Source organism: Neolamprologus multifasciatus, chromosome 23 (assembly GCF_963576455.1).
Source record: "Neolamprologus multifasciatus chromosome 23, fNeoMul1.2, whole genome shotgun sequence".
Lineage (NCBI taxonomy): Eukaryota > Metazoa > Chordata > Actinopteri > Cichliformes > Cichlidae > Neolamprologus > Neolamprologus multifasciatus.
Window position 1 is genome coordinate 31,924,946 of NC_140460.1, and position 12,326 is coordinate 31,937,271.

The following is a 12,326-nucleotide window of genomic DNA, read 5'->3' on the forward strand; positions in this document are numbered from 1 at the left end:
TTTTCAAAATATGTTATCATCATTTATTTCTACCTCTGTAATTAGGACGCTTGTACTTAAAGGGCATTTTTTTCACCCTGGAAATTGCCCCAAAATGGTTTATGAGCCGTCAAAAATGATTCCCAATCATTCTTCTTGTTGACTGATTGAGGATCAACTATTGTTTCAGCTGGAAAAGTTTAAAAAAAAAAGTCTATTGTTGGTGTTGGACATGTTACAAGATGACTGGAGACTGTAACAACATATCGGAGCAGTCCAGCAAGCCTGTGTCTACTCCTAACAACAACCTGCACAAACTCCTAAATATACGATCACTTAAAGAAAAAAAAAAGAAGAAAAGATCTGCTGTTTTCATTTTGGGGGGAAAAAAATGTTTTTGCAGTTTAATTGGCCGGTTGTTGGTATGAATAGGCTGTCCCACATGAGGAGGTCTGGGCAGAAAATCCAGTTAAACAGGAGCTTTTTCCAGCAGCAAAAACAAATCCTCACATCAGCAGTCCTGTTCCTGAGCGAGCCGATTAAGACAGACAGCAACTCAAAGGGTTTTCTCTGGAAGGAGCTCAAAGACGTATGTGTGCGAGGATGGGTGTGTGTGTGTGTGCGGACCCACCTGAACATTTGCCGCCTCTGTTGGGTGCTCATGCATGCGTCTTCATCCTGAGCACTGAAGGGAGGAGAGAGGCATTTCAGAGAGCAGGCGCTGACAAAAATGAGCCATCTACCATTTTAAAACGTGGCAGGGCTGCCTCTAATTGCTGCTCTGACAGGAATACTATAAAAGTGATTGAACTTCTGTTAAAGTAGCGGCTTTTCTGAAGAGCTCCAGTATCCCTTTATAGGATGAAATCAGCCCTACCTTGGCCAATTACCTGACAATTCATCATCCGCGTTAGCCAGACACGGCTTTTGGGGGAATATTTCTATTTAATGAAATGTGGCGGAACGTCAGCGATCATGTGATTAATGCCATTTCACTACTTACCTTCTATCCAGTATGAAGTGATCTCCCTGCGAGTGAAGAGGGAAATTACTGTCAATAATGTGGAAGAAAAGCCAACTCATCTCTACCGAAAGATGTTTTATATTTATGAAAATTCTCTGTAGTATTGAACAATTTGTCAATAACTGTGTTAACAAAACGTGCCATTGCGCTGTGGGCTCCAAAGCGTGCATGTCTACCAATAAATCTGACTTCTTCACAAAGATGGAGGGCCTTGAAAAATCAGAGCGCACCCCCCCTCCGTCTATAATTTCAAAAATCCTGCCGTGGTAATTGTTAGCAAGAAATCTAGTGAATTTGCACATGAATAGAAATGACACAAAGATTTGTGCAACATGCCCCCCCCCGCACACACCCCCACCCACAACCCCTCCCCGCCCCACTCCGCCTACACAAACAGTTCTCACATCATGTGCAAATATCCTTTCTCTGGCTCGCTGGTACTCCTCCTCCCTCTCCTCCATCGATTTGCTCCTCTTGTCAGCTTTCAAACGCATTCGAATCTGGCAAGGACACACAGACACACACACGCACACACACACACACACACTTCTTTAACAGCTATGTCAGGGACGCCAGATTGTCCCACTCTTACCAACATGTCAGAAATGAAAGTGACAGCTTGGTGGAGGAAAGAAAAAGAAAAGAAAAAAAGAAAAAACACCTACCGTGCTGTCTTCACGATCAAAGCTGGAGTTGTCTCGTTTGAGAATGTAGCGTTTCTGAAAATCGTCCGCCCTGTCATCCTTGATGTGCTCGGAGAATTTCTGATCGGGTCTGTCGGTGGGGGGAATTCGCAAGAGTTTTAGTGGCAGCTTAATTTCGGGCGGATGCTGACAGCAACATATGTTAGCAGCGCGGCAAATCAACTTATCTCTCGACTGATTGAAACAGCTTATGGCTGCAGAAATTCGCCACCAATTAACGTGCAGAAATATCACATGTTGTAGAAGAGCGATCCCGCTAACGTTTAGTTACCAAAAATATTTATCATGATATACATTTGAAAATTTGCAATAACAATATAACTGACGATATAATTGACACCAGACAAAATACTTTACAACTCCACAACTTTATTAGTGCAAAAAAAAAAAAACCCATCAATGTATTTTCACTTAAACAAGCAGCTGTTTTTTTATGTGTTATATAAAAATGTAACTGTGCAAATGCAAATTCCTTGCTGACAGTTTAACCAAAAATCATTTCCAGTGGAAATTGGCCGACATATCCTCAGCATAACCATGTATAATATCCACAACACTTAAAAAGAGGTTATACACACACAATACGGTAATATTATGTTGAAGCACAGTACGTATCACTCCGCGAGGCTCCGCCTACGATGCCGTAATGCTCCGACAATCCATCAAGCGGTGCGGGTTCGTAGTTTAGCAAAGTCGCACTAAAACATTTGACAGATTTTCGAGCGCCGTGTACGACATAAAATCGTTTCGAGTTCAGTAAACACAACCAGAATTCATACATAAGGCACACGGGATTATAAGGGGCACTGTCGATTTTCAGAAAAATCAAAGGATTGATTTTAAGTGTGCCGTATTTTCCAAAAAACACGGTAATAACGACGGCCCGCTAGCATGCTCTACCAAAAATAGTGCTTTGTTGTGTATCTGACAGACGAAAGCTAAACCAGTTCCACACCACTGAAGTTGCAGCATTTTTACAAACCAATTCTGGTTCATCCGTTTCATTCAACGATCCACTTTCGCTCTTCTCATTCTCCGTCGCCACCATGTGCGTATGTAAACAAAGGCACTGCGTGTGCACGTTTTACCCATATTCTATGGCGATATTTCATTTTCTTATCGTTGTCCAACATTATACCGGTATTACCGTGAACGGTATGATATGGCCCAGCTCTAGTTAACAACTTAAATTCAAATAGCAAACACCTCCAGGACACTCACATTCTGGTGTTGGTGGTTTTGTTGATCACCACCGACTTCCCACTGGGGTCCACGTTGTGATCCATGCCGAAGTAGGCCGCCACTCGGTGTAACAGCATCCTGTGGTAGGGCGTCATGGGTGGGAACTTTCTCTTTTGACTTCTACAGGTAAACACAAAGAAATTACAACATTACAATTAACACAAAAGGTCCCAACGCCAGGTTCAATGAGTGGGGGGATTAAAGCTGCATTCAGCATCCTGAATAGATGTCATTTTTGTTTTGTTTGCTGTTTTGCACTTCAGAGGTCACTGTGGGGACACTCAAAGCCCTCTATCTCTGGTTAAATGTGTTTAACTCAGTAGAACCAGGTGCTAGTTTGGTAAGGACAGGAAGTGCTTTTCATTCATTTCTTACTCATTATTGCTGATGAAATCCAAGATGTCCTGTTCCAACTTCAGCAGCATGATTCGATCCCTAGGAAATGAAACAGACAAGACGAGAAGTCAGTATAGCTTTCCATTTCTCAGGTTATCCCTCTGTACATGTCTGTTAATATGTTTGTCATAGGACAGGTCACACCAGAAAGAGTCACAGCAAGTTGAAGTTGTGTGTCTTTACACAATGTTTACATTTTATTGATGTAGTCAAGTAGACAGTAAGAATTTTAGCTAAATGCTAACACTGTAGCTAGCAGGGAAACAGCGGCTGTATTAATTATTCAAGAACACAGAATTAGTCAGTTTTCCTCTTCGTTTAGTAAAACATGTACTAATAATTTGTTTTGTTCAAAATCAATGAACAAAATTATTTCAGCGATCTATCTTTGCTTAAATTAGAGAACAACAGTCAGTGTGGCTGAAAGGAAAACAATTCCTGATCTTTTGAAAGACCACCGTTCTGTTGTTTCAGCAAGCAAGGTACATGCTAAAACAAATCATTTATAAATGCTCTCTAAAGATTGTGTTTATTTTTCCTGCTTGTGCCTTTTCCCTCCAGAACATTTTGTTTTGGGACTCATGTTTACTGAACCCTTGTATATTTGTAACACTGAATCATGTCTCGTGACTTCTGTGCAGCAGAGGAGGTTACATAAAACGGGTCAGCGTGACACACGAACTAATAACAGCTACAACGGCTTCCTCCATTTTGGACTTGCCGAGCCTAGCACTGCCGAGATAGAAATCCCCAGTACAGACAAAGCTACCAATATCATAATATCTCTGCAAGTGAAAACATACGTAACATAAAACCACTGAAAGGATCACACTTCAAATTTTACATTTTGCCATGACTGGTCTTTGAGCCCCTGACATTCAATATTTAACATCAACTTTTTCACGTATCCTAAACTCACCTGGGGTTGCCCTTCAGTTTGTTGACCAGGAACTCATGGAGATCTATCCCAGTTGAATCTGTATAGTCTTGACTGGAATCTGATAAAAGGAGACACACACCCCGATTCACTGAACGAGGCTAACGCCTAACAAATCCAACCAAACTAACTTTACCACAGTGTAATTTTTTAATGTAATTTTCTTGCAATGAATAATAAGATACTTAAAATGATGCACTCTGTCAACTATCCAAATTAATGACAGTTAAAGAAATTTGTAATATTAATATGCAAATTAGTCACCTATTCTTGTGGGAAAAAAACCTAAAAAGCCAAACTGCACGCCTGACACAGGAAACCATCACTGAGGGTGACATCTTTCAACGTGATGTCGTTTGATTGGTTATTAGTGGGACTGATAGGGGGGAGGGGATCTGCTGCCAGCTTGTATGAAGCTGTGAGCACTGCCAGCATTTAAGAAATGAAGAAGTGGTCGGGTAACAAAGTTGACAATGAAAAACATGTTCCTGTGCACCAACAAAAGAATTAGACTCGTGAGTGGGAGTCGAGGGGGACGCTGGAGCCCAATCCCCTTAGTGGGTGTCTGGTTTCTATAATTGGAGGCTGCCTCATCAGTGGTGTCGCTCCACAGAGGGAAGCAGACACCTTTATGCGCCTGTGGGAATCCATATAATTGCTTCACACCTTGAGCTTGTCGCAATTAACTGAATCACGCCAATTATTGGCCTATAATGAGATATCATTTAAAATGGAGAAGTGCTTTTGGACAAACTGGAGGACACAGAGCCAGAAAAAAGAAAGGTGGAGGATTGGATATTCCTGGTGACATGGTAAAGGATATAATTATTACAAGAATGTAATTTGGCTGAGTGACACGGATTGTGTGATAAGTATCATTAACGCATTTGGCTTCATTTCAATAGTTTGCCAATGACACTCTCACCACAGTGCTGTCACGGCTTGTCTTCACATGTATGCGTTTTCTTTAGTTTGTTTCTATATATAAACTCACATTTTTGGAGCAATGTTTATAAACGAGGCCTCAGGTGTTTAGGATATAAAGAAAAGCTAAAGCGTTGATGGAAACGGTGACAGGTCTTCATTTTGAAGTGTAACTGAAGCGTAGATATTCGTTTCCAAAACGGCAAAAACAAACATTTCTCACCTCTCGACAGCATTTTTTTCTGCGTTTTCTCTGGTTTGTCCGCCTTGTCGTAGTTTTCTTCTTTCTCGGCTTGGACTTGTGCAGCTCGTTCTTCCTTTTCAAAGGGCTGGAGTAGGAACCCATCCTGTTCACACAGGAAAATATAACTGAGGAGCTGCGTGAAACCAGGTGGTTTGCAAGGAAAAAGAAATAGGAAAACTGAGTGCCCCGCAAATGCTAGATGTGACCGTGAGCAGACATGAGACCTTAATCTAGAAAAGGGCGTTAAACACAAGCATTTAATTCTGGGTTAATTACAGAATAGGATGACCACTGTAAGACACTCTGCTATGGAAACCTGTTTACTTGGAAGTAAAGGTGTTTCAAATAACTAAGACAGATTAGCTTGTTTTTCTTAAACCACCTGAACAGAACTTGAGTTGGAGCCTGAAATTAAACAAGGCAAAATTTCCTTCCTTACGATCCAGCAGAAAAAGGTTTTAGCTATAATCCCCCTCCAACTGAAAGAATTCTTTAAAATGACTGTGTGGATTTTTATTTTATTTTATTTAAATCTATTTAACATGGGCTTGGTTTACCTCAGTCGTACTCTTCTTCACCACACACACATTCAGAGCAGTATCTGATTTGCTTTTCAGGCAAGGCTGAAAGGGAAGTTGAACAGTGGAGAAGAACTGCCAGCGCTCTGTAAGTGGATTACACACAACTGTGGAAAGCTAACATCAGAGAATCTGTGAGAGCGAGATGAATGAACGAGAGCGAGCGAGGGGTGACCTAGCGTTGGGAGAGCAGCTCATAACCGAGAAAGGTCACAAGTTTGATCCCTGTAACAGCTGCGGAGCAAGATAATGAGACGCCGCGTTCGCCTTCGTTTTAAGACGCTCCGAATATATGTGAAAGTGTAATATGCTAATGAGAAACGTGGCTGACTAATTGCCTGAGCGAGACTGGGGAAAAAGCGAAAATGAGTCTAGGATTGTGTGCTGTGGAAGTGACAGCGAGTTCAAGCGCGTGTCTGTGTGTTCGTCTGGGTGGGTTTGTCAAAGCAAAAACATTTTTCCCCCCTCCCGGTGAGAAGCGCTGATGTTTGCTGCTTAATGCCACCCTCGGCATCACATGGAAGCCGCCTGGTTGATGTGCAGCTGTTGCGAGCTGCCTCATTTGTTTCCTGACATCCATTTACCTCGAGATAAAGGGAAAACAGCGTGGAAATGATGGTCTTGTGAATATATAATGAACATGCTGTCACTCTGAGACAAAAAAAACCTGAAAAAAAAGTGCATTCAGAGCCCCCACCCCCCACCCCCGAATACTGGCCGTTGATTGGAGCTGACAAGCGGGCCAACAATGTAAGGGCAGACGTAGATTTTTGTTTTTCCTACAGAAAGCAGCGACGTCTTGGACTGTCCACAGATCCACACGGGCCTTTGTTACTACCTGACAGTAATGTGAAACTGTGAACAATGGGACAAGCTTGGATTGGATGATCATAAGAGTTTGATTGAGAATCAGCACTCATACTAATGTGTTTTCCCCCCTTCTTTCTCTCCTTATTGCATTACCTCACCCCTCTAGGTTAGTTTGTCGCAGAAGGAGTCTCGACTCCGGGGGCAATAACGGGAGCAGGGGAAATATCAGGAGTATTCAATTAGAGCGTGCCACAGCTCTCTGTAGCTGACGTGTGGAAATTGTAATTTCCTCGACATGATTGATGACAGTAATACAGGACATCGTGTGAGTGCAGACGATGCGAGACCGCTGTGGGAATAACACCGCCCTCTGGTTATGGAGCTTGGTGCTGACTGGCTGAAATGCCTGGAACAGATACACCTGTGTGTAAATGTGTGTGAGCGTGTGTCTGCCAGGAGCTGTGCAGAGCGGCATGTAATGGGTAAAGTTTGACGGGAGGGGGCTTTTGCCCGGAGATACGGCGCAAAAGAAGCGTCGATTTAGCAAAGCAGCAGCTGGCTCGCTGCTGGAGCTCCGCGCTTTCTGTTTTGATGATGTGATGTTTTCATCAGACGGCTGCAGCCAGGTATTTAATCACAGCTGTCAGATGAAGGCCGCTAATCAAGCATCAGAGGTCCATCTACTCAATTGTAATGGGCTGAAATGAAGAACTGATCCCAGGTCAGCACTTTCAAGGCGGCCCTGTAGCTTAACAAGCTGGGCTGAGGCATTAGACTACATTAAACTGGGCTTGATGAAACATGAATTCACAGTGACTTACAGTCTTTAAAGAGAGCACTTTGCTCTTTATTAACAGAGTATGCTTATAACTTATGCTAGAATTAAACTTTATATATCTTCATATAAGGCTCCAGATATACTATAATTTTTAGCTTACACATGGGAAAGTTATTCCAATTATCTCTTTGGATATCAATAAAACCAAGATTGGTGAACTTCTCTCTTAAATTTATCTCAAACTAAAAACATTTCAAAACAGTTTGTTGCTTTTTAAGTTTAAACAGGGCCTATTACGCTTATTTACCACTGTATTTTTACCACCGGACTGTACTAGAATAAGTTTACAAGACAAACAGTTCAAAATAATGTACTTATTCCTAATCCTTACACCGGGGCCTCGGTGCAAGCCCTCAGTTTTCATCCTGTTCTTTTTTGTGATTCACACGCAGAGCTGTCTGAGATGACCATATTAGGGATAACCACTTTCCATGACATCACGCAGAGCTGACAACAGCAAAAACTGTCTGAACTCGAGCATTTATGCAGCCTGAAGAATGGTGAACACAGACTTCTGTGAAACCTGCTTTATGTTTACTAGCATCCAGTATCCACCTGTTACATAAAATAACAGGAAGTATAATCAACCCACCTCACCCCTAAAGGGCCACACAGGAAGCAACTAGCTGTGGTGTGGCAACCAAAGACCATAGACCAGGCTTGGCCAACTCCAGGCCTCGAGGGCCGGTGTCCTGCAGGTTTTAGAGCTCACCCTGGTTCTACACACCTGAATCAAATGATTAGTTTATTACCAGGCCTTTGGAGAACTTCAAGACATGTTGAGGAGCTCATTTAGCCATTTAAATAATCTGCGATTGCTCAAGGATGCATCTAAAACCTGCAGGACACCGGCCCTTGAGGCCTGGGTTTGGACACCACTGCCATAGACATTAAATGACAATATGCGACGACAAAGTTGCTTTTATGTCAACAGATCAACGAATAAATCAAAAAGGATCAAGAAGAATCAAGTTATGAGTTATTAATGAAGTTACCTCCATGTGTCAGGAATGTGTTCAACTCTCTTTGCTCTGAAGAAAGACTTCCAGAAACAGCTGAAAGCAACAAGCTAACCCGAGCTCTTAAAGCTCTGTCAAAACCAGCATTATTTTCACTACTAGTGAACCCTGTTAATCTGATCTGTAACAGTCTCTTTGTCATGGTGAAGACTTCAGTGTAATGAACTTTCCAAAGTGTAGTTTAACTGAATGAGGAAAAACTAATGAGAGGAATTTGTTGAAGCACTGTGTGTGGGCTCCATACACGCTGCAATCTTGTGAGTGCCTTTATGTTAATGTAAAAGCATAAAATCAGACTCGTGCTGACCTCAAAGTGATGAGTAAATGTTACAAGGTCTAAATTGGCAAGACTGCCGCCACAACTTTACAACAGAAAAGAGATCCGAGTGCCAGGACAGGACAGGAAGTTGACATATTTAAAGTTAAAATGAGTGAATCTCAGAAAGAGGCCTTATTTTTAAACTTACTGGGGCAACAGACCTTTGCTAGGTGAGAATGATGATCTGATCAACCACAGTTCTACAGGGCAACAGCTATATGCACGCTCCTAAATCGAAGTGTAAAGGCAATGAACTGTCTCACACTTACTACACCAAATACAGCTGACAGGGATGAAACCAGCCTGCGCGGATAAATGTGTGCGTACAATCCTGAAGCACAGAGTTGGGTGATTTTCTTCATAATCCGATCGCTCTGTTGTGGATAACAGATACCATTGCTGCAGGGGCCCGGGGTTAATGTAGCGCTATCCACCTTCCATTTCCACACACACAAAGCAGTGCTACAGATGCCAGTGAAAGAACGAGGCACTCACATGCTGGCGAGTTTATTTCCCATTATCAGCGTGAAGATAAAGAGCATAAGCTGCAGCAGTGGGAGAATCTCATTCACATACAGCTATAAATGGTTTAGCCTGCTGCAATTAGTGAACCTAAGTGGACGGATATGAGCTAAATGGCTAAAATGGTATGAACTAATTCGCCTGCCTCTTTTTAACCATTTTTCTTTAGTTGTAACTCATTCAGTCAGTTATAAAAGGCTCACTAACACACATGCGCTCGTGAAACAAAGTTGAGGAAACAGACTAGCATCTCTGCAAAAGCACAGCTTCATTGTTTCTTATTTAGCATTAAAGCAAAATTCCTTCTGACACGACGGTCAGCAGAACCATTAGTTGTTACCAAGTAGGTTGACTTGCTAATATTAGCTTAGTGTGTAAGCGCTAGGGTGGGCATGTGAGACCCCTGTGTTTTCATTTGACCTCATCATGGAAAAATGCCATCTAAAAACAGCTACAATTACAATAAAAATGAACAAACTGTTTGTGGTACTACTCAGGTAGTGCCACTATAAGGTCCAAACTGACACTCTAATGTGAAACGCTGGTTTCATGGAGGTCTTTACCTGGGGTGCTGCTGAAGGCTCAGGAATAGGGCAAGGAAACGACTCTTCACACACCGCCAGGCTCCGCACGAGCTTTAGCCTGGTGTTGGACTAAGGGGGTAAGGAGAGGGGTGCAAGTAGGTGGGCACAGTTAAATCCATGCACATACATACCTGTGTCAATTTCATCACACATTACAGTGACAAGCCAAAGTGAAACAGCCAGCGAGCACAATTCTTACGAGCATGTCATACAGATCCAATAATTCACATTTCAGCAGACACAAGTTTTCCCCGAGTGACTGAGCTTTTCATTGCTAAGATTGTAGCTTCTTATAACTTCTCGAATAACCTGATCAGAGGGAACTTAAGTTTAAAAAAAAACAAAGGGAAAAAAAAACCCTCAAGCTTTCTCACATTTTTCTACAGGAAACATCAATGCAGCAAGCACAAAGAAAACGTCCAAACTAGCCGTATTCTCATTCATAATTCACATCACAGCCTCTGCTATCAGTCATGTGACGGCATCTCAACACATTGCAGCAAAGTCATTTCAGACATCTGCGTGACAGGTAACACGGGTACAACTTCCATCTCAATCCAAGCAAACACCGCAAGTCAAGTGCACGAGACAGGTCGGAGCATCCGTGCGCAACATGCATGTCGAGAGTACCGTACCTTAGAGTACTTCACAGGCTGTCCACAGGTAGGGGAGGGGGTGCAGGGAAAGGAAAATGAAATCAAACAAACCACAGATGCTTGAAAAAAAAAAAAAAAGGGAGGGGGAAGACTTTTTTTGGTGGGGAAAGAAAGTAACAAATGATATTTGAATTAAATATGAGTGGCCTACATTTTGTGCATGGGTGCACTTCTAGAGCTTGAGCAACTCCAAACAATTCATAGGTTTCAGTTTCTATGATGTCTTTTTAATGTCTGTTCGCAGGGTGAAGAAAAAAAACAAAACGTAAAGAGCACGGAACAAAATGTGCTGACGCCAGTCTGCGAAAATAAAAGATATTAAATGAAAATCTCAAGTTAAGCAATCACCTTTTTTATATTAGCACTCCATTTATACAGCATGTGTGATCGTTTTATCTAATGCTGCATCCCATCATCATCATCTGCTATATGAACCCCTGAATTACTGCACTCAGTCTTTGATGCTGTTCGGTCTCATTTGACTGAACTTAAGCTGGTGTTAAATGCAAGAAAATACAAGTATATGCTGCTCTCAAACAGCATCTAATCTTTCTGAAACTGCGCTAGGGGCTGAAGTTGAGATGGTCATAATATATTTAGGCGTGATAACTGACCAGAGCGTGTCGTTTAAAATGCACACAGAAAACCTCATGTTTAAGATGAAATTTGCTCCTTTTTTTTAAGGAGTAAATCCCATTTCATCCCTCAGGCAACTTTTTTCTTGAACCTTTATTGGATTAGAGTGATCTGCTCATTAGGAAACACCTAAAGTAGCTGGATATTGAGTGGTTACAGAAAGGGGGTTTATACCCCTGTTCTTTGTATGCTGCTGCTCAGTGGGCGTCTACATGGCTCGAGTTTCTCCCACTGATTGGCTCATAAAGATAAATCTCAGTGGTTCTCGCACATACCCTCACTTGGGTGGCCTGGGTATATTCATAACTGTCCAAGTTTATTTTTGTTTGAGGCTGCTGATTACATTGTTATCGTGGATGAACTAAACAAAATCAATCTACTTTTCAAACTATTCCCGTCTTATGGTGAAACTTCAGTTGTTGCAAACCAGCTAGCTCCAGTCTTTACAGTCTAGCATTAGTGATAGTCTTTATAGTCCAGGCTGTAATTATTGCTGGTCTTGATGTCAATCAGCTTTTTCCAGTCTCTCGTCTCACAATTGGACAGACTACAACTTGAAGAGCAGCTGGCGATGGTGGTCCTCGTTCCAACACGAGCTTAAGGGCCAATCTAAGCAGAAACCAGGCTAACCAACCACCAAGGCTGAAGAACGGCCAAGCTGATGAAGCTGAAGTCTGTCCAAAGAAGAGCATACGGCAAAAGCAGCAGCCTTGCAGCCAATTCAGTTACAAAATATAGGCTTTGGCTTTTTTTTTTTTTATTAATTAATAAAAACATTTAAATATGTACCCATACTCGTTATATTGTTTGCCTTGCTATATCACAAATATGATGTGATGCTAAGGGAAACACTCACTCTGTCCTTGGACTGGTTCATTTTTCCTTTTTGCTGGAACAATCTACAGAAAGACTGA

At 42.0% G+C, this 12,326-nt stretch overlaps 1 protein-coding gene across 12 annotated transcripts in view; it reads right to left on the reverse strand.

Moving 5' to 3' along the window:
• Positions 1-12,326, reverse strand: part of LOC146492015 (R3H domain-containing protein 1-like) — a 52,398-nt gene that overhangs the window by 21,253 nt on the left and 18,819 nt on the right. For 10 of the 12 annotated variants that reach the window (XR_014872557.1, XM_085152644.1, XM_085152646.1 and 7 more), the window contains exons 4-13: positions 10,756-10,773; positions 10,100-10,189; positions 5,430-5,553; positions 4,265-4,343; positions 3,325-3,384; positions 2,929-3,069; positions 1,669-1,777; positions 1,408-1,503; positions 983-1,008; positions 611-664 (exon numbers count right to left, since the gene is read on the reverse strand). Coding sequence is in view for 11 of the 12 variants with exons in the window: in XM_085152644.1 (XP_085008770.1) it covers positions 611-664; positions 983-1,008; positions 1,408-1,503; positions 1,669-1,777; positions 2,929-3,069; positions 3,325-3,384; positions 4,265-4,343; positions 5,430-5,553; positions 10,100-10,189; positions 10,756-10,773 (797 nt within the window). In the remaining variant the exon portion in view is untranslated. The remainder of the gene's footprint in view (positions 1-610; positions 665-982; positions 1,009-1,407; positions 1,504-1,668; positions 1,778-2,928; positions 3,070-3,324; positions 3,385-4,264; positions 4,344-5,429; positions 5,554-10,099; positions 10,190-10,755; positions 10,774-12,326) is intronic. The other 2 variants (XM_085152648.1, XM_085152649.1) reach the window with 2 other exon arrangements.